The 21984-nt window shown below is 38.0% G+C and overlaps 1 protein-coding gene across 1 annotated transcript; it reads right to left on the reverse strand.

Annotated features, from left to right (window-relative positions):
* Positions 1 to 619: 619 nt before the first annotated feature.
* On the reverse strand, positions 620 to 18827 carry LOC105500760 (sulfotransferase 1C3-like). The gene is made up of 7 exons (XM_011926390.1): positions 18656 to 18827; positions 11007 to 11135; positions 8323 to 8420; positions 5914 to 6040; positions 2464 to 2558; positions 2146 to 2326; positions 620 to 732 (listed from the first exon to the last, which is right to left on the reverse strand). Exons 1-7 carry the CDS (start codon positions 18825 to 18827, stop codon positions 620 to 622), a joined length of 915 nt encoding a protein of 304 aa, XP_011781780.1.
* Positions 18828 to 21984: the final 3157 nt, after the last annotated feature.

Here is a 21984-nt window from a genome sequence, read left to right on the forward strand (position 1 = left end):
CGGGGATAGTCACTGCCTGATTTCTCCAACTCAAACTCTTTTGATTAAGAAAATTAGTTACAAGACAAATTTAGAAGACTAATCATTTTCCAATTGATTGATATTTTGCAGTAGTAAATTTATTTTTATATCATTCTATTACATAAATGGTGACTCTGAAACCTACTTATGAGTTCTTTAATCTTGGAAGTTATTATTTATACATAAAAGTATAGAATGTTCACTCCAAGGTGTTGTATTTTCTCTTAATAATGTGGCTTCTAATACCTATGCATGATTTTATTGTGACGTCTACTTGGGATCACACATGGGAATGCATGATGCAATTGTTTGTTTTTGCTTTATCTGTCATGCACAACAAAATATACCTGTACTCAAGAAAATAAAAAGCTCGTGTAGGCAGACTCTGCTCTCTAATTTTCTATTTTTTTTTTTTTTTACTGGAATAGCTGGTTTGTTGATATTTTAAATCATGTTTTAATAGTATAGCAGACTAGCCACCCTATAGGAGATGGACTGAGGCTCATATGCTCCATATTCAATCACAGTTCCTTGCCCAACAGAATAAAAGACAAAATAGTTGGCATAGTCTCTGTCTCTTATTTTGTTGTTGTTCCTCTCAGATATCTGGGCAGAAGTTCAGTGTGGATCTTGCCATCTTCTTCTCATAATGCTTATCAAAGTTCTCATTCATAGCCACAGTAAAATGGTTCTTCCAGTCTCCAGGCATCCCTGTAGGACATCAAAGAAGTTCATGACACACTCTGCACCCATTCAACCTGATCTTTCTATAGCAAATGGTTCCTAAGCCTAACCACATGATTTCCCATGAGTGAGGGTCCCTCAGTCCCACTCCACCTGGTCTTTCCACTATGAATGGTCCCTCATATCCACTCCACTTGGCTTTCTTACCACAAGGCACACAGTATCCTTATATTCCTTCCTCAAATGCTGCAGGCCCCACTGAGGTGCCACACTGTGCTGAATATTCTGCTCCAGGGTACACTCCTGGCTGTAGTGTACCCAACCCAAAGTCTACAGCTCGTTACCATCATGAGCTTCCTTGGGAACATCCTATCTTGTTTTCCCAGGGACAGTGAAAGACCTTATAAGATGTCAGTAACCTCACTGGAGAAGATATTTCTTGTTGAGTAAAATTAAAGAGTAAATACACCAGAAGTGACATTTAGATACCAGTGATCTTCTGCAAATTGTTGTACCTTGTCAGGCCAACAAAAGCTGTAGTAATGAATTGTTTCTCTAAATTATTCTAGTACTTTATTTCTACTGGTTTACTACCCTTTGAAAAGGTTAATCTGAAATGCTTGACCATAATATCAAATTCTAGATTCCAACTTGCAACAAGTTAACTGGAATCTTCAGGAATGGGGTCACTGTTTTTAAAGATAATTTTGATACAGTCAGGAAAACTGGTTTGGGGATATCCTAGTATAGCCTCCAGTTTACTTTCTTGTTTGTAATTTTTTGCAGCTATTTCTACATGTATCTAGAATGTTAGCTTGTTGAGGACAGAAAGTGTTCATTCATCAGTACACTCACACAACAGACCTTTATTGAGTTGTTTTGAGGTGTGAGTCTCTGTACTAGGTTGTAGTGGAAAAAAACTGAACACAGCACTCTCTTCGGTGCGTTTATCATCTTATTTTGGAGAGAGACATGAATACCAATAGTTACAAATCTGAGTACTAAGTGCTTAGCTATTGTTTTGAACAACAGGGAGAGACAAAAGATGAGAGTTCAAAGCTGCTCAGAGGATGCACGAGCCTTCAAGGGGGAGTTCATGGTTGAGCTGGGTAATCTAATCAAAGTGAACAGCACCATCAGCATCACCTGGGTACTTGAGAGAAAGGCAAATTTGAGGGCTACTCCTGCACCCACAGAATAAGTATCTCAGAGTGGGGGTCAGCAATGAGAGCTTTAACAAGGCTTTCAGAGGTTCTAATGTGACTAAAGTTTCAGAACCACTGACATTGGCTTTCAGCAAACAGGCAGTGTGAAGGGAGCAGAGATTCAAAATTTAACTGAAATGAGTCACTTCTTCCTGAAAATGAGGTTTAAAATTATCTTATCTTACAGGGCAGAACATTTTTTAGAATTGAGCTAAGGAAAAGAAATGCCACCAACCTTTCCTCATGAATTTTGAGATGGAGTGATTGAATATGTGAGATGGTACCGCAGTGTGGTTGGCCATGGGATTATCCTTCATTACATCAAATGAGGTATGGTGGACGATCTTGTTTACAACATCCTCTGACACAGTTTTATCCAAGAATTCCAACACCTTGTGAATCTCATGTTTTGGATTCTGACCATGAAGAAAAAGGCATTGTGAAGAGAGGGGAAAGAAGAAGAGCTTGGCCAATTAAAGCAACAGCTCGTTTAACAGAATAACATTGTCAGGAGGGTTTCTGGGCCTGACCTATAAGCCTCAGTGCCACTTACTTTTTTTATATCCTCATAGAAGAGGTAGAGGATCCGGTGCGTGTCTTTTGCAGCCCACCATCCTTTCACATGGTCAAACCAGGACCCGTATAAAACTGGAAGAAGACAAAGCACTGTTAGTTCCAATTACCAGGAGAAAACCCAAGGCTGTAAAATAAATTAGCACTGCTTTGAAATAATCTTCTGTAACTTTCATTCTGGTTAGTTAATGAAATGGAAGTAAGTAATTGTCTGCTATACAATTTGTCTATATGGTGTAAAGCAGAGATTTATAGTACACATTTATTATACATGACTTTGCACACACAAGACTATGTCTTGTGACATGCCTTAAAACATTAGGCAATAAAATACTTCCCCTGTTCCTGGTAAAGAGTGTTTAGTTTCGGACTCAACTAATTCAGGCCATCAGATATAGGGGTAGGGTCCTCCTGCTGCTTTCCCTGTATCGCTGCACTATGAAGTTTGTAAGTTCCTGTTCTGAAAGAGACATAGCAGTAGCAGAAAGAGAGGTGGCCTCGAGGAGAACATCTATTTCCAGCTGAGGCTGCATCTACGTGGTAAACACGGGATGCATTTTCTTTCCACCAGTTGGTAAGAGAATGCATGCACACCTGAGTTAGCCAGCAGCATATTTTATCCCACGACATTTTAGTTCCCTGATAGGTTGTAACTTTTGGCAGCTTCCTGGTTTGGTTCTGGGCAGTCATTATAAACACAGGAATTATCTTTATTCAGTGTGAACTATGTTGCAAGCATTGTGCTAAGTGGACATGAAGGTTTGTCTGAAGGATAATGGAAAACATTCTCCAGAGGAAAATGACCACAGACCAAGTGAGCAAGTATGTGAGATGCTCTCTTTTGAATCAGGACGAACAGCGATGTACATTTTCAGTGACTTGGCATGTCTCATGGTGATTGGTATCTGTGTCAACCAGGTTCTCCAGAGAAACAGAGCAATAGGCAAATCAAGAGGAGAATACATTATTCCCCCTGTATGCACAGGGGATATATCACATAATCCCCAGCGCATGCCTGAAACCACAGGTACCACCAAGTTATAATAGTGTATGTGTTTTTTCCTATACACACATTTGTATGTTACTTTAATTTATGTATTAGGCACTGTGAGTGAATTACAACAAAACTAATAATAAAACAGAGCTGGCCGGGCACGGTGGCTCAAACCTGTAATCCCAGCACTTTGGGAGGCCGAGAAGGGCGGATCACGAGGTCAGAAGATCGAGACTATCCTGGCTAACACGGTGAAACCCCGTCTCTACTAAAAAATACAAAAAACTAGCCGGGCGAGGTGGCGGGCGCCTGTAGTCCCAGCTACTCGGGAGGCTGAGGCAGGAGAATGGCGTAAACCCAGGAGGCGGAGCTTGCAGTGAGCTGAGATCGCACCACTGCACTCCAGCCTGGGCGACAGAGCGAGACTCTGCCTCAAAAAAAAAAAAAATAAAATAAAAATAAAATAAAATAAAACAGAGCTATTATAACAATATTCTGAAATATATTCACATCTATGTGAATGTACTCTCCCTCTCTCTATCCTTCTTTCTTTTGAAATTCTGTAATATTTTTGGATTGGGGTTGACTGTGGGTGACTGAAACTGTAGAAAGAGAAACTAAGTATAAAGGGGACTCATCCACGTATATGTATGTGTGTGCGTGTTTTATCTATGTGCATTATATATATGTGTACCAATATAATTTATTTTAAGCAATGGTTTTATCCTATGTATATATAGTTAAATGTACATATATAATGTTAATTATGTATATGTGGTTTATTTAAAGGAATTGGCTCCTGCAATTGTGGGGCTTAGTGTGTTTGAAATCTGTAGGGGATGCTGGAAAATCAGGCAAGATTTGATATAACAACCTTGAGGCAGAATCCTTTCTTTTGGAAACCTGAGTTTTTTTTCTCTTAAGACCTTCAACTGATTTCATAAGGAACACCCATATTATTAATATTTAACATTATCTCCTTTTGTTAAAGTCAACTGATTATAGATGTAAATCACAATTACAAAGTCGATACTTTCACAGAAACACCAGGATTGGTGTCTGTTGAAATAAGTAGGTGCCACAGTCCAGCCAAATTGACACAAAGAACAGTAAGACAACCGAGGCCTTGGGAAAAATCATATAAGAAAAGAAGCTTGGATCTCCTCTTCCTCTGCTTCCTTCTACTTTTCAGGCTCTCAAAACTTCTCTGCATAAACATTGGAAATCTGTTCACCTGGGGTCCAATCTAGATTTGTTTTTTTTTCTTATTGGCATCTGTCAGTCAATTTTATTTACGTTTCTAGAGAAAATGTTCTAATGAGGTTATTTCTCTTGATTGTCACTGGACGGACATGCTTGGTGAAAATTATTATTTATTGATTTTTCCACAGATACCTGTTTTTATTCAGGTCATGTTGTGGAAGTCACTTCATTTTGATTCTTCTTTTCCCTCAAAAGAATATGAATGCTGTGGTCAGGACTGGTTATAATGAAGCTCAGGTCCCTGATACAGTTCCTCAGGATAGTTAAGTTGCTCAAGGACTGGGAGCTCTTAGTGTTACAACTCAGCCATTTCACTTACGGACGTTCTAATTATTTGAGAGACATTAATGAAATGGAGGAGACACCGTGTAATTTTCATACATTTGTCTAGGTTCTGCTCACTGCAGTTACAATGCAATACTATAATCATGTTTCTGCATTAATGCTCATACAAATATGTAAAGATGGTCCTTACATCCTAAATCACCTTATGTAGTCATCTTGTCTTTCTTCTGTCTAGAGATTGCTGTTTCCATGAGATATTCTTCTTCTGTGAAGGGTTTGAGATCCTTGCCAATCTGATTTGACACCTGGTCAAATCCAGTCAATTGCTGTTTTGAAAAGTGTGGCCCTCATGTGTTCACTGGTTCTCTGGAAGGTGTGATCTTGTTAGTAAGTGGATGAGGGGTCATGGCTGCTAATTCTAATGTGAAGTTTCTGCAGGTGAACAGGTCTAAGATAGTTCACTCTGACCTATGGGAAAGGCTCTCCGTAGCTGTGCAGTGTATGACTTTCATAACTCTACGTGATGGCCTGGCAGTCCAATAACACTGCTAGATTAAACTGCAGGATATCATCTCATGCCTTCGCACTGCCAGGTCTTTCCATAGGAAATGTTGCCTCTTCTTATTTTGAAGTTGATTGTTTGAATCTCAAGTCAAGGATTTTGGGCTTTTTACTTTTATCTCAAATCTTATGACTCTAGTTGACCTCAATTTACATTTGTATTCAATTTTGGAAAAATACCTCTTCTACCTGGCTTTTCCAGTCCCAGATATCAAGATAGGACCTCGTCAATCAGGATGTCTTTTGTACCTTTCTCCTCCAGTTTACAGAGGTGCTTATTGTTAGAGTCTCCTGAAAGAGGGTACTAAAAAACCAGTTTGCACTCACCTTTTCCTAATATGAATTTCTCATAAAATTCCTCTAAGTTCTGAAGATCAGGCAAAAAGGAAGCCATCCTGTGAAAGTGGTAGTAAGACACCAGGCAATCCTTGGGATTTCTGGCCACATAGACAATCTGAAATCAAGGGGAGGGAAGGAAGCCAGGGAGAGAAAAACAGACTGAGGAGAAATACTCTAAGCGAGTGTTTCAGTACAATGGTAACTTTATCCTGTAAGTTCATAGCATTAGATACATTAGTTATAAATTCAAATATTAAATACAGGGAACCTTTTTGACTCTGCAACCCTGCTAGTCATGGAGAACACTAAGACAAAGGAGAGTGCCCCCCTTCAGAGTGGTTTTGACGAACCAGACAAGCAAAGCGTTCTCGGGCATTCAGGGAACAGGCCATGAAATGGTGAGTTTCAGCTGTGTCTCAATTAATTGAAAGACATTTTCCAGACTCCTACAACAGAGGAAAGACTAGAGAGTGATAAAACATTTTTGTGCATACCATCTCATTTGGCTCCTATTAGGGTTAGTGTTAGGTAAAGAGAGAACAGGTATTATCTTTCAATAGAAGAAGTAAATGACCTTCGGAGAACTGGAGGGACTCCCACTAATTCCTGCTTAGTACAGGAGTGGGTCAGGCCTGGTCACAATAATTGGGACATTGAGTCCAGAGCTAGTTTCTTGATATTTGTATGAGACTCACAGGGAGGAATGTTGCAGACAGTGTTTCTCAAAGATTAGAGTGACTTTGCTGATATATGTGTGTGTGTGTGTGTGTGTATGATATATGTTACATATGTTATACATATAACTATATATGTGTGTACACACAGACACACACACACATAACATTGTTAGGACAGAGGGGCATAGTAATGTGATGACTGGAAATTCAGTATTGTTCAGTCAACAAATGCAGAACAGAGACGTTAACCCTTCCTATGTGCCAGACAATGTTTAACCTGACAGTTATTGGGTACAATCAAGTCCCCACCTGTCAGGAACTCACAGTCTGATTATTGATGTAAGAAGAGAGAAAATTATAATGTAATGTGTTGAACCAAATGATGAGGTAAACCCTTGCACAGATACAAAAGTATAGATACATGGAACTCACCCAGCCATGGAGACAGAGAAGCATCCTATAGGGGGTCTCTATGAAAAGACCAGGAGAGCAAGAAGGAATTATTCAAGTAAAGATGAGGAGATGCGGCCGAGCGCGGTGGCTCAAGCCTGTAATCCCAGCACTTTGGGAGGCCGAGACGGGCGGATCACGAGGTCAGGAGATCGAGACCATCCTGGCTAACACGGTGAAACCCCGTCTCTACTAAAAAATACAAAAACCGAGCCGGGCGAGGTGGCGGGCGCCTGTAGTCCCAGCTACTCGGGAGGCTGAGGCAGGAGAATGGCGTAAACCCGGGAGGCGGAGCTTGCAGTGAGCTGAGATCCGGCCACTGCACTCCAGCCCGGGCGACAGAGCGAGACTCCGTCTCAAAAAAAAAAAAAAAAAAAAGAAAGATGAGGAGATGCTTGAGTCAAATGGGAGCATGTGGAAGGTGTCGGGATGATCCGTGTGTGAAAGTACATGTAGGATTTCAGGAGGACTGTAGTGACGATCAGGGAATGGGAAGACACTGGGGAGGAGATGAAGCAAGGTGCAGACTGGCAAGGTCATGGAAGTCATATAGGGGATATGGAAGCATCTTCATCCACCTGTGGAAGTGTTTATAGTAGTGAAATGCCTTAGTCAGATTTGTGTTTTCAGAAGAATAGCGGTTACAGGGAGGAGGGTTGGAGGGGGCAGGTCTAGAGGCAGGCTGACAAAGTGGGAGGAGAAGAGAGCAGTGAGCTGACTTGGGGACAGGTGGTAGTGATGCAGGGTAGTGCACAGATTACAAGATGGGAAGAATGAACTGGACTTTGTGACAGATCAGATATAGAGGTTAGGGGGATAAAAACGAAGACAGGTTTGAGCTTAGTCCACGGAGTAGATTATGGAGGCGTGGAAGCCTTGACAAGGAGCAGATTCTGTACTTCTGCTTGAGTACAGGAGAGTATCTTCTAGTACTTTGGCAGAGCAAAGCAACATGGTTTTATTTTTAAATGTGTTTCCCTCCATTCTAGCTCCCAATCCACTCTGATTTGGAGCAACAGAGACTCAATTTTGGAAAATCTGTCCAAGAATTTTTCATGAAATAGATTTAGAGGGAAAAGAATTTTAGAAAACATGGACGTTTGCAGATTTCAAATTTACGTAATCCTTGATACCAAGAACTTTGTCTAAGAAAAATAGCAAATTATATTTTGGAAAATGTATTTGGAAGCATATTATTTTGAAAAATACCTTCAGTTTTATAGTTTATATCCCCAAGTTAGGGGAAGTTTGAAAAACCCGCTCTTTTTACCTTGCAGTTTTCTTTCCAGATAGATGGTGGAATCAGATGTGAAGGGAGATGTGTTTTTATCAGTCGTGGTGAGGACATTTCAAGAGCAATCTCCAAATCTAGCAAGAAACAATTTATATTCTTTATTTATTTTTGCCAATCTGCCAAAATACTTGACTTCCATTTGTATCTTAGTCTAAAGAGTGATACATTTTGTTTTCTATTCATTGGAAAGAGTAATTGTTTTCCACAAGGACATACAAAGCATTCAGTCCTATCTAACCTTCTAGGAGACTTTTTCTTATTTCCTTATTCTCTCAGCTTTTAGACTTTCAGGAAAGCTCTTTCTTGCCCTCAGATTATTCTGGGAGTGTTCATTGTATATCTGGTTGCTCTTTCCCTTTCTCTTCTTTTCTCTCTCTTGTTTCTTAAAAATCACACCCATCCTTTTACAATAGGCTGCCATTCTTGGAAGATCTTTGAAATTAAATTTATTTCTTTTTTTTTCTTTTTCTATTTTTTTTTTTACTATACTTTAAGTTCTAGGGTACATGTGCACAACGTGCAGGTTTGTTACATATGTATACATGTGCCATATTGGTGTGCTGCACCCGTTAACTCATCATTTACATTAGGTATGTCTAATAATGCTATTCCCCCCTCCCCCCTCCCCCTTTCCCACAATAGGACCCGGTGTGTGATGTTCCCCTTCCTGTGTCCAAGTGATCTCATTGTTCAATTCCCACGTATGAGTGAGAACATGTGGTATTTGGTTTTCTGTTCTTGCGATAGTTTACTGAGAATGATGGTTTCCAGCTGCATCCATGTCCCTACAAAGGACATGAACTCATCCTTTTTTATGGCTGCATAATATTCCATGGTGTATATATCTCACATTTTCTTAATTCAGGCTGTCACTGATGGACATTTGGGTTGATTCCAAGTCTTTGCTATTGTGAATAGTGCCGCAACAAACATACGTGTGCATGTGTCTTTATAGCAGCATGACTTATAATCCTTTGGGTATATCCCCAGTAATGGGATGGCTGGGTCAAATGTTATTTCTAGTTCTAGATCCTTGAGGAATCGCCACACTGTTTTCCACAATGGTTGAACTAGTTTACAGTCCCACCAACAGTGTAAGTGTGTTCCTATTTCTCCACATCCTCTCCAGCACCTGCTGTTTCTTGATTTTTTAATGATTGCCATTCTAACTGGTGTGAGATGGTATCTCATTATGGTTTTGATTTGCATTTCTCTGATGGTGAGTGATGATGAGCTTTTTTTCATGTGTCTGTTGGCTGTATGAATGTCTTCTTTTGAGAAGTGTCTGTTCATATCCTTTGCCCTCTTTTTGATGGGGTTGTTTGTTTTTTTCTTGTAATTTTGTTTGAGTTCTTTGTAGGTTCTGGATATCAGCCCTTTGTCAGATGAGTAGATTGCAAAAACTTTCTCCCATTCTGTAGGTTGCCTATTAACTCTGATAGTAGTTTCTTTTGCTGTGCAGAAGCGCTTTAGTTTAATTTGATCCCATATGTCAATTTTGGCTTTTGTTGCTGTTGCTTTTGGTGTTTTAGACAGGAAGTCCTTGCCCATGCCTATGTTCTGAATGGTATTACCGTCAGAGTGAACAGGCAACCTACAGAATGGGAGAAAATTTTTGCAATCTACTCATCTGACAAAGGGCTAATATCCAGAACCTATAAAGAACTCAATCAAATTTACAAGAAAAAAAAAACCCCACCAAAAATTGGGCAAAAGATATGAATAGACACTTCTCAAAAGAAATTAAATTTATTTCTGAAACTAAAATTGGTTTAGTTGGCTGGGAGCGGTGGCTCAAGCCTGTAATCCCAGCACTTTGGGAGGCCGAGATGGGCAGATCTGACCATCCTGGCTAACACAGTGAAACCCCGTCTCTACTAGAAAATACAAAAAACTAGCCAGGTGAGGTGGCGGCGCCTGTAGTCCCAGCTACTCGGGAGGCTGAGGCAGGAGACTGGCATGGACCCGGGAGGTGGAGCTTGCAGTGAGCTGAGATCTGGCCACTGCACTTGAGCCTGGGCGACAGAGCAAGACTCCGTCTCAAAAAAAAAAAACAAAAAACAAAAAACAAAAAAAAAAACATTGGTTTAGTTTCTTTTCACTTTTTTTTTTTTTCCATGGGAAACATTAGCTGTCTATCCACAAACACATGTAAAGGATTTTTCTTTCTGAAAGCCTTCTAGGTGGTCTTTCTTTATTTCATGTTACTCACCAGGTTTTACACTCTGAGGAAACCTTTTCAGCTCCCACAATGAATTCTGGGAATGTCTGTGGTATATCCCCCTGACTTCTCCTCCTTTTTCTTCAGAAATCACACCTGTCCTTTTACAATAGCAGATTGCTGATTTCTGGCCTTTCCACTGATTCAAACATATGAAGGTGAATACAAAGGAGAGGGAGTGTTCTTTATCGTAAAATTGGGAAGGAGAAGTATGAGAAATATAATGAAAATCTTATTGGGAAGCCAAAGGCCACCCGCTTAGAACAGGAGGGAGCCCTGAAGACCCAATCTAGGGTTTGACTCGTTGGCCTGTGAACAATTTCACCTCGTGAAAGATACAGGCTACTTCTGACTACCATGGAAGCTCTGTGGAAGACAGTACACATTGCTCTGGAATCTTGAAGTGAAAGTGCTTTCTGTCTTGGTGCTTTTTACTCACCTGGTTTTTCTTTATGGGGAAATTTCAGTTCAAGGAAAGGATGTCTGTGTAGAGAATGGTCTGTTTTGCATTTCTCCACATCACCATTATTTTGAATCATGTCTAAAATTTCTTGCATCCAATGTGTCCCTGAAAATATTTGAAATAGTTCTTTAATTTTAGTCAACTGATCTTTCATTCTAAGTTATTGAATATTTTGAAGAAAGGGAGCAACATGAGAGCACTTGAAAATTAGATCCATGTTGCCAAGGCAAAAAATGAAGCTGTTGTATTGCACCTTTATCTATCTATCTATCTATCTATCTATCTATCTATCTATCTATCTATCTATCTATCTATCTGTCATTCTATCTATCTGTCTATCTATCATCTGTCTCTCTGTGTATCTAAGTATCTATGCATCTATGTATGTATGTATATATGTATGTATCTGTCTATCTATCACCTTTTTACTATGTAGTCTCTCAACTATCATGTTTGAGTGAACCATTTCTGCATTTCCTATATTATGACACTTCATGCCTAAAAATGCTTTATCTCCCAATATGACATTCTCTTATCATGGTTACTAAATGTTTCTCATCACATCTAGTTTATTATAAATCCTTAATATCATGAGGTGCTCAACCTATGTTAAAATTTTTTCCTCTATTTACGAGCTAGGTCTTCATATAAGGAACTGTCCCTCATAAATTAGGGAAGAACCACAATTCCTCTAAATTCTTTTGCTTAATTACTTTTTTTTTAGCCTAAGAGATGAATAGTAGTCACCTTCAATCATAATACATAAGTTTTTCTTTCTTTTTGTTTTTTTCATCATTATGGAATCATGTTTTTTGAAATAAACATCAGTGTGGTAAAAATTACATAGAATAGGATGAACCTATTAGAAATGTATAGTTTAATGAAATTTGACAACTGTATGTAGCCATTACAAAAGTCGAGAGTAGAACCTGCTGTCTATTTCAATCAGTCATTCCTTTCCTCACTTTTGACTCCACGAAACTGCTGATTTATTTATTTATTTATTTATTTTTGTTGTTGTTTTTCTTGAGACGGAGTCTCGCTCTGTCGCCCAGGCTGGAGCGCAGTGGCCAGATCTCAGCTCACTACAAGCTCCGCCTCCCGGGTTCACGCCATTCTCCTGCCTCAGCCTCCCAAGTAGCTGGGACTACAGGCGCCCGCCACCTCGCCCAGCTAGTTTTTTGTATTTTTTTAGTAGAGACGGGGTTTCACTGTGTTAGTCAGGATGGTCTCGATCTCCTGACCTCATGATCTGCCCTTCTCGGCCTCCCAAAGTGCTGAGATTACAGGCTTGAGCCACCGCCCCCTGCCTACTTTTTGTCAATATAAATTAATTTTGTAAATTTTTGAATATCATATAAATAAAACCATACAGCATGTCCTCATGTGTCTGAATTTTTTCACACACCCTCATTATTTTGGGATTCCTTTATGTTCTTGTATATATCTGTTTTTCATTTCTTTTTATTGCTGAGGTCAGTTCAACTTTATGGATAAGCAATGATTTGTTTATTCATTTGTAAGATAATAAAAATTTAGGTTTTCTTCAGTGCTGGGCTAGTTTTGAGTAAGTCTGCAATAATATTTGTGTACAAGTTTTTGGGTGAACATAGATTTTTATTTTGGTGGTGGGGGTGAATCTCTAGGACTGAAATTGCTGGGTTATGTGTTAGGTACATGTTTAGTTTTATAATGAACTGTTGAACGTTAATACCATGTTACATCCTCCCCAATAGTGCATGGGAATTTCAGTTGCTTCATGTCCTTATCGATACTTGTTATTTTCAGGTTTTTAGCTATTTGAAGTGGTGTGTAGTGGTATTTCATTATAGTATTAATTCACATTTTTTCAACATAAGTGATGTTAAGTATCTTGTTTTGTGTTTGTTGGTTAATAGTGAACCTTTTTTGGCGATACATTTTTATATCTTTGCCCACTTTAATACATTTTGTTTTTTATTTTCAGTTCTAACAGTTCTTTATACCATCTGGCCAGATATATGTATTGTAAATATCTTCTCTCCATGTGTCACGTATTTTTATTTATTTATTTATTGTTATATTATACTTTAAGTTCTAGGGTACCTGTGTACAATGTGCAGGTTTGTTACATTTGTATACATGTGCCGTGTTGGTGTGCTGCATCCAGTAACTCGTCATTTACATTAGGTGTATCTCCTAATGCTATCCCTCCCCCCACTCCCCACAATAGGCCCTGGTATGTGATGTTCCCCTTCCTGTGTCCAAGTGATCTCATTGTTCACTTCCCACCTATGAGTGAGAACGTGTGGTGTTTGGTTTTCTGTTCTTGTGATAGTTTGCTGAGAATGGTGGTTTCCAGCTGCATCCATGTCCCTGCAAAGGACACATACTCATCGTTTTTTATGCCTGCATAGTATTCCATGGTGTATATGTGCCACATTTTCTTAATCCAGTCTGTCACTGATGGACATTTGGATTGATTCCAAGTCTTTGCTATTGTGAATAGTGCCACAATAAACATACGTGTGCATGTGTCTTTATAGCAGCATGACTTATAATCCTTTGGGTATATACCCAGTAATGGGATGGCTGGGTCAAATGGTATTTCCAGTTCTAGATTCTTGTGGAATTGTCACACTGTCTTCCATAATGGTTGAGCAGTCCCACCAACAGTGTAAGAGTGTTCCTATTTCTCCACATCCTCTCCAGCACCTGTTGTTTCCTGACTTTTTAATGATTGCCATTCTAACTGGTGTGAGATGGTATAACTGGGTCTTTAGAAGAACAGAAGTTTTCATTTTGAAGAAGTCTAATTTATATTGAACTTACATTAAATGCAAACCATAACAGTTAGTGGTTTCCATTTTTTCCCCAAATTATTGATGCCTAACCTAAAGTTTGAAGCTATTCTCCTATCTGTACTTCCATGGTTTTATAGATTTAATTTTAATATTTTGAGGTCCGATGCATTGCACTTTGACTTTTTTGCATGTGGCACCAAGTAAGGGTCAATTCTTTATGTCTATCCTTACAAAAATATCAGTCTTTTGAATGCTGAAGCTGAGTTAAATGTCAGGAAATCAGCTCATATAAACCCTACCACTGTGTTCTTTGTATCAAAAAATTGGCTTTTAATGACAATTACATTTTCATATATATATAAAATATTGGAATCAATTCATCAGTTTCTGATTGAGATTGAATTTATAGATTAATTTAGAAACAGTTGATATCTTAAAAATATTAATTCTTTTGATCCATGGATATGGTATGCTTCCTTATTTATTTAAGACGTATACACCTTCTCCCCGTAAGTATTTTCACTTTCAAATCATGCACAGTTTTGTTAAATTTACTTCTGAATATTTCATGTTTTCAGGTGCGATTTATTTTATCAATGGTATTTTTAAAATGTAATGTTCAATTGTGTGTAGCTGGAATGTTGAAAGATAATAGAGTTTTGTATATTGACAATGTATCTTACTGTGACCTTGCTAAATTTGCTTAGTAGGTTAAGTGATTTTTTTTATTAAGCTCCTTAGTGTTTTAGAAATCTATGATGTTTCCCTTACACTACTAAATAATGTGGATTTTTTTATAGATGTCCCTTATCAGGTAGAGAAAGTTCCCAATTTGAGCTTAATTTCCTCTACTTCTTAATCTTGTTATGTTGGAACTTTAAAATACTTATTGTAGATCTTTCGTACACCTACATACACTTACACTATAAGTGTAAGTTATACTTACCTACATATATAACATGTATAAAATTCATTTAAAAAATCTCTCGTCAAGTGCTACTTTAACTGCTTCTCACAAATTGTAATAGGCTTTTTTTATTATCATTCCATTTATAGTATTTTCTACTATCCTTTATAGTGATATGTTTTTTAGAATTATATTGCTTTATTTCTAAATATTTGTACATATATTTCTGTTGTTGATTTCTAATTTAATTCTAATTGTATTCAAATAACATGCTCTGTATAATTGCAACTATTTTAGATTTATTTGAGAATTTTTGTTTAAATCCCATCCGATGGTTTACAGTTGTAAATGTTTCATGTGCACTTGGAAAGAATGTGGGTTCTGGTACTGTTGAGTAGAGTAGTATTTTTGAGGGTTGTAAAAATATCTTTAGATCAAGCTTGCTGATAATATGGTTAAGGTCTTCAAAATTTCTACGTAGCTTTTCTACTTATTCTACAAATTACTGAATGAGAAGTATTGAAATTTTTATTTATAATTATGAATTTATCTATTTCTCCTTTTAATTTTCACATATTTGCTTTATGTATTTGGAAGTCCTGTTATTTAAGTATACACACATGCAGGAATATTTTGCCTTGATGAATTACCCTTTTTATCATTATGAAATGTTTCTCCTTATCCTTAGTAAAATACTTGTTCCCTTATGATATAGTTATTCTAGCTAGTTTATATGTATTATTTGTAGGGTATATATTTTCCTGTTCTTTTCCTTTCAACCTATGATGGTTTCTGTGTAAAGTACACTCTAATTGGGGTTGTTTAAAATGTTTTATTTAATAAAATAGTAATCATTTATTCACTATTTTGCATTCTGTGGTTTCAGTCATCTGAGGCTAATTGTGGTCTGAAAACATAAAATGAAAAATTTCAGAAATTAACCATTCATATGTTTTAAGTTGCATGTTGATCTGAGTAGCATAATGAAATTTTGGGCCACCACCTCCATCCCTCCTGGGATGTGACTCATTCCTTTTCCTGGCTTCTATGTTACCTGTTCGTTAGTCACTTAGTAGCTATCTAGTATGATTGACTCTCGTGGTATTGTATGGGTTGTGCTCTTGAGCAATCCTTATTTTACATAATAATGCCCCTAAAGTGCAAGAGTAGCGATGCTGCACTTTTTTTTTACAAAGATTATATTTTATTGTTATTTGTTAGTAATCTCTTAACATTTCTAATTCATAATTAAATTTCATCATAGATATGTATAACACATAGTGTATAAAATGGTACAATCTAATTTCAGGTACCAATGTGGATGTTGAAATTTACCTTTTACAAATAATTGGGAACTATTCTACAATTGTCTGTATAATTGGCTGTAAATCTTCCACCTTACTATTTATTTTCTATATTTCCACATTTATTCCTTTGCCATTCTTCTCCTACCTCTTTTGGATTGACTACATTTTAGAATTCCATTTGCCATATCTGGTAATACCACCTGGTTTTATTTTTCTAACAGGTACTCTAGGGTGTACAGTATGCATCTCTATCTTACCATAGTCTATGTTTAACTAACATTATATTATTTCATGTGTTATGTGAAAACTTTACAACAGTATTTTTTATTCCTTCTTCTGTTCCAAGCCTTATTTTGGTCATACATTTGAGTTGTACTTATGTTATAAACTCTGTAACATGTTATCCTTTAAGAAATTTAAGAATGAGAAAAATTGTCTGTTATATCCTCTCATGTTATTATTATTTCTGACATTCCTTATTACTTTGTGTAATAGATCTATGTTTTCATTACTATCATTTTCTGTTATTCTGAAGAAATTTAATATGACTTTTTATTTATTTATTTTTAGTGCAGCTGTGCTGGCAACACATTCTCTCAGCTTTTCTCTTTCTCAGAAAAAGTCTTTATTTCACCTTTATTTTTCAGAAATATTTTAAAATGTTACTTTTACTGTGTCGTTGGAGTTCCAGGTTGAAAAATTTGTGGTAACAGATTACTACAAGATGGGTTAGAAGTTGAGCTTAACATGGCTGGTCCTCAGTTTAGGGTCTCACGAGGCTAAAATCCAGGTATCAGCTAGGGCTGCCATTCTCATCTGGGACTTCAGAGTGTTTTGCCAAGCTCCTAGATGCCAAGATATTTCAGTTGCTTATGGCTGTAGTATTGAGATAACTGTTTCATCGGTACTGTGTCTTTTCATCTTTAAGTCTCTAATCATGCAGTGAACTTTTATTATACTTTAATTTTCTCAGACTTTCCCCTCTAGCACATCACTCTGACTTCCTCTTTTTCTTTGAAGAGCTCACGTGATTCCACTGGGTCCATCCAAATAGTCCAAGATAATCTCCCAAAATAGGGATAATCTCCCAAAATATCAGCTGATAATATCAGATAATCTCCCAAAATAGGGATAATCTCCCAAAATATCAGCTGATTAGTTACTTTAATAGCAGCTGCAAAATCCCTTTGGGAATGTAATATGAATAACTGCAGATGTAATAACAGAGGGCTAATGTCATGGGGATCAAAATTCTGCCCATTGTATCCTGATTGGAGTACAAATGTCTCTCACCCTTGTATAATCTCTAGGGATTATATGACTAATAGATTTCTGGTAGTTCCTTGACTGATCTCATGGAGCTGGGCTCTATGCAAGTACCATCTACCATTCAACAATAGACTCAAAGGGTCCTCTCTAAAGATATCTAAAGGTGTTTATTTGTGTAGTTCATTCTCTCTGGTACTCATACCTGCCAATAGCAGACGCTTCAACCTCTCAGAACTCCTATGTCTGGCTCTTGAACTCAATGAGTTTGTTATGACTTTTTCTTTTGCTCCCTAAAACTAAACCCTGTTCAGAAAGCATCTTCAGTCTGAAGATTGAGACAACTGAAATCCAATGTGAGAAACCAGTGGTTTCATATATTTTATCCAGGTTTGTTTTTTATTATGGTTAGAGTACACATCCAATCTTGTCCCTTCAGCATGGCTGACCAGGAGGATTTTATTTAAGGTTCTCCCAGTCAGTTAGAGATCATTCTTTTTAATGCTCAAACTCTCCCAGATGTGGCCATTGTGAGCCCCTTCACATTGGTTCTTTTATTCTTCTACATGTCCCCATTCATTTTTTTCGGGTTATTTTGTGTGCTTCATTTTTACAGACATTTTATATAAACAAACAGTTCTGGGAATGTATACTGTTCACTTTCTCCTTCAAAAAGAAGATGGAGAACATTCACCTTGCATATTCTATTCCTAAGAGTGGGATCATCAATTCTTCTAATATCTGCAATTCCTTTTAATGGAGAATGGCCTATCAGAAGTGAGTTCTGGGCATTAGGTGTGCCTATTGTTCCTAGAATGTATTCCAGTCTAGAAATTTTTAGAGAAGAATTAGAAATTCTAATGCACTGTAAATCAAAGTCAATCATTGAGGTTTTCTGAATGTCACTTATTTGGTACAGAGCAGAAAATTCATGACTGCCATTCTCCAAGAACTTTAGAGGATTAGAAAATTAATTTGGGTTTAATATATGGGATAATAGATTAATGCTTAAGACTATGACATGTTTTTAGAAGGCAGCCTTTAGGTTTAGAAAAGTCATATGTCTTTCTATTTATTGACCTTATTATTGACCATGATGTGTGTTATGGGTTCTGGAATGGGAGCATTATCTGCCCTACTCCCAAGGCATTTAGAAGTCTTTTCTGTTCTCTTCAGAGAGTCCTACTGGAAATTGTTGCCCTAGGGATCAGGAATGCTAAATGTCCTGCAACACTAAAGAACAGATCTCCATAATGAGGAATTTTTTCTCTCCAAATCCCAGTCATGCTTCATTGCTCAATACAGATTATGCAAAAATTTTACGTGAAAATATTGAATATTTGTATGTTTTGATATCCTTACCTGACTTTGGGTAAGTTGCCAGAATAAGATCATCAGGCTTGGCTTGGAAATTACAGATTTTATCCCACCATTCTTTGGATAATACCGGCAAAGGGACTCCATCTACTTCCAGGACGTTAAGTAGTTCTGGCTCTTTTTCCATAGTGGGAACATTTTTCTCAATCTTCGCCATTTGGAATCTGCGATGGGTATGATCAATACTAATTAAAATTTTTGAAAATTTTGTTTTATGGCTTATAGTATGGGCTATTGTCTTACTGCTGCTGATTAGAATAATATAAAATAAATGAAAGCTAACATATAACATGCTAACAAGTGACTGTATGTACCTTAACTATTTAATCTTCATAGCAACCACATAAAATAGGTTATATTTCCTCTATTTTCTTGATGTGGAAACTTGAGTAATTACAAGTTTAACTAATTTGACAAAAGTAAAATAATCAATACCTCTTGGGGCTGAGATTTATACTCATATAGTCTTTTTTCTACTGCGTGACCTAACAACCACATTACCTGTTTTAGGGAATATAATGGGTTATGTGTCACATATTGCTTCATCATCTTCAAGATATTATTTTGTACAGTTAGAAGTGAGACCATTACATTGAAGAAAATTCAAAACATTGCTTTTAAGGTACATTCTATACTCAATTTGCTTGAATAGTTTTCACAGGGAAAATCTTCAAAAAACAATTTTATGTAATTTTCTTTCAATCACTGAATCATTTTTGAAATATTAGGCATGTGCTACAGCACAAAAAACTCTCATACCCAAGAACTCTCATGTATACTAACTCTGGAAAGTTGGAATTAAGTTGGGGTATCATATGGTTTGTTTGTGTCCCCACCCAAATCTCATCTTGAATTTCCATGTGTTGTGGGAGGGACCCAGTGGGAAGTAACAGGATTGTGGGGTCCGGTCTTTCCCATGGAGTTCTCATGCTGGTGGACAGTTCTCATGAGATCCGATGGCTCTATAAGTGGGAGTTCCCCTGCACAAGCTCTTTTTTTCTTTGCCTGCTGCCATTCATATAAGATGTGACTTCCTCCTCCTTGCCTTCCGCCATGACTGTGAGGCTTCCCCAGCCACATGGAACTTTAAGTCTGTTATACCTCTTTATTTTTTAAATTGCCCAGTCTCGGGTATGTCTTTATCATGGCATGAAAAGGGACTAATACAATAAATTTGTAGTAGTAGAGTGGGGTGTTACTGTAGATACCTGAAAATGTAAAATTGATTTTAAAACTCGGTAACAGGCAAAGGTTGGAACAGTTTGGAGGCTCAGAGGAAGACAGGAAAATGTGGCAAAGTTTGGAACACCCTACAGATTTGTTGAATGGCCTTTACAAAAATGCCAATAATGATATGGACAATGAAATCCAGGCCGACGTGGTCTCAGGTGGAGATGAGAATCTTGTTGGAAACTGAAGTAAAGGTCACTTTTGCTATCTTTTAGCAAAGAGAATGGCGAGATTTTGTCCCTGCCCTAAAAATCTGTGGAACTTTGAACATAGAGAGATGATGTAGGGTATGTGGTGGGATAAATTTCTCAGAATCAAAGAATTTCAGATGTGACTTGGGTGCTGTAAAAGGCATTCAGTTTTATAAGGGAAGCAGATCATAAAAGTTTAGAAAGTTTACAGCCTGACAATGCAATAGAAAAGCAAATCTCATTTTACAGGGAGAAATTCAAGCCAGCTGCAGAAATTTGCGTAAGTAATGAGGTGCTGAATTAATCGCTGAGCCATGAGAAAAATGTCTCCAGGGCACGTCAAAAGTCTTCATGGCATCCCCTCCCATCACAAGCCTGGAGGCCTGGGAGGAAAAAATGGTTTTGTGGACTGGGCCGAGGGTCCTCGTGTTGTGTGCAGCCTAGGGTCTTGGTGCCCTGCTTCCCAGCCACTCTAGTCATGTATGAAAAGACCCAACACGGAGCTCTTGCCATTGCTTCAGGGGTTTCTTTGGAAGGTTCACATGGTGTTGAACCTTTGAGTGCATAGAAGTCAACAACTGTGGTTTGGGAACCTCTGTCTGGATTTCAGAAGACATATGGAAGCACTTGCATACCCAGGCAGAAGTTTGCTGCAGGGGTGGTGCCCTCATGGAGACCCTCTGCTAGAGCAGTGCAGAAGGGAAATGTTGGATCAAAGCCATCACACAGACCACTGAGGCACTACCTAGTGGAGCTATGAGAAGAGGGCCACCACTATTATCCAGATCCCAGAATGGTAGATCCATTGACACCTTGCACTATGCACCTGGAAAAGCTGCAGATACTCAAGGCCAGCCCTTGAAAGCAGTCAAGAGGGAGGCTGTACCCTGCAAAGTCATAGGGTTGGAGCTGCCCAATACCATGGGAACCCACCTCTTGCATCAGCGTGACCTGGATGTAAGACATAGAGTCAAAGGAGATCATTTTGGAGCTTTAAGATATGACTGCCCCACTGGATTTAGAACTTGCATGGGGCCTGCAGCCCCTTTGTTTTGGCCAATTTCTCCCATTTGGAATCGGTATATTTAATCAATGCCTATACCTACATTGTATCTAGGAAGTAATTAACCTGCTTTTCATTTTACAGGATCATAGGTGAAAGGGACTTGCCTTCTTTCAGATGACAGTTTAGATTGTGGACTTTTGAGTTAATACTGAAATGACTTAGACTTTGGGGGACTATTGGGAAGGCATGATTGGTTTTGAAATGTGAGGACATGAGAAGGGGTGGAATGATATGGTTTGGCTGTGTCCCTATAAAAATCCCATTTTGAATTTCCACGTGTTGTGGGAGAGACCTGATGTAAGGTAACTGCATCATGTGGGCAGGTCTTTCGCTTGGAATTCTTGTGGTAGTGGGTGGGTATAACTATATCTGATGGATTATAGGAGGGAATTCTCATACACAACCTCTTCTTCTCTTTGCTTGCTGCCATGCATATAAGACATGGCTTACTCCTCCTTGCCTTCTGCCATGATTGTGAGGCTTCCCCAGGCACATGGGACTGTAAGGTGATGTTAAACCTCTTTCTTTTGTAGTTTGCTCAATCTCGGGTGTGTCTTTATCAGAAGCATGAAAGTAGAGTAATACAGTAAATATGTGGAACATTTAATCTTGCTGTACACATTGAGATTCTTTGTCCCATTGGAAGGAAAGAAGAAATACTTTCAGGATTAGATGTATATTAGTTTGGAGAAAAGAAGTTCTGCATTGATATTAAGCATTTAGGGTGAGAGTGACATAACAAAGGCAAAAATTCATAAACTCTCATTGTACTATACCTTTAATGCAGTTGACTTTGAACAAATGTTAATCCCCCATTCTTCATTGAG

The sequence above is a fragment of the Colobus angolensis genome, unplaced genomic scaffold (genome assembly GCF_000951035.1).
Source record: "Colobus angolensis palliatus isolate OR3802 unplaced genomic scaffold, Cang.pa_1.0 Scaffold682, whole genome shotgun sequence".
NCBI lineage: Eukaryota > Metazoa > Chordata > Mammalia > Primates > Cercopithecidae > Colobus > Colobus angolensis.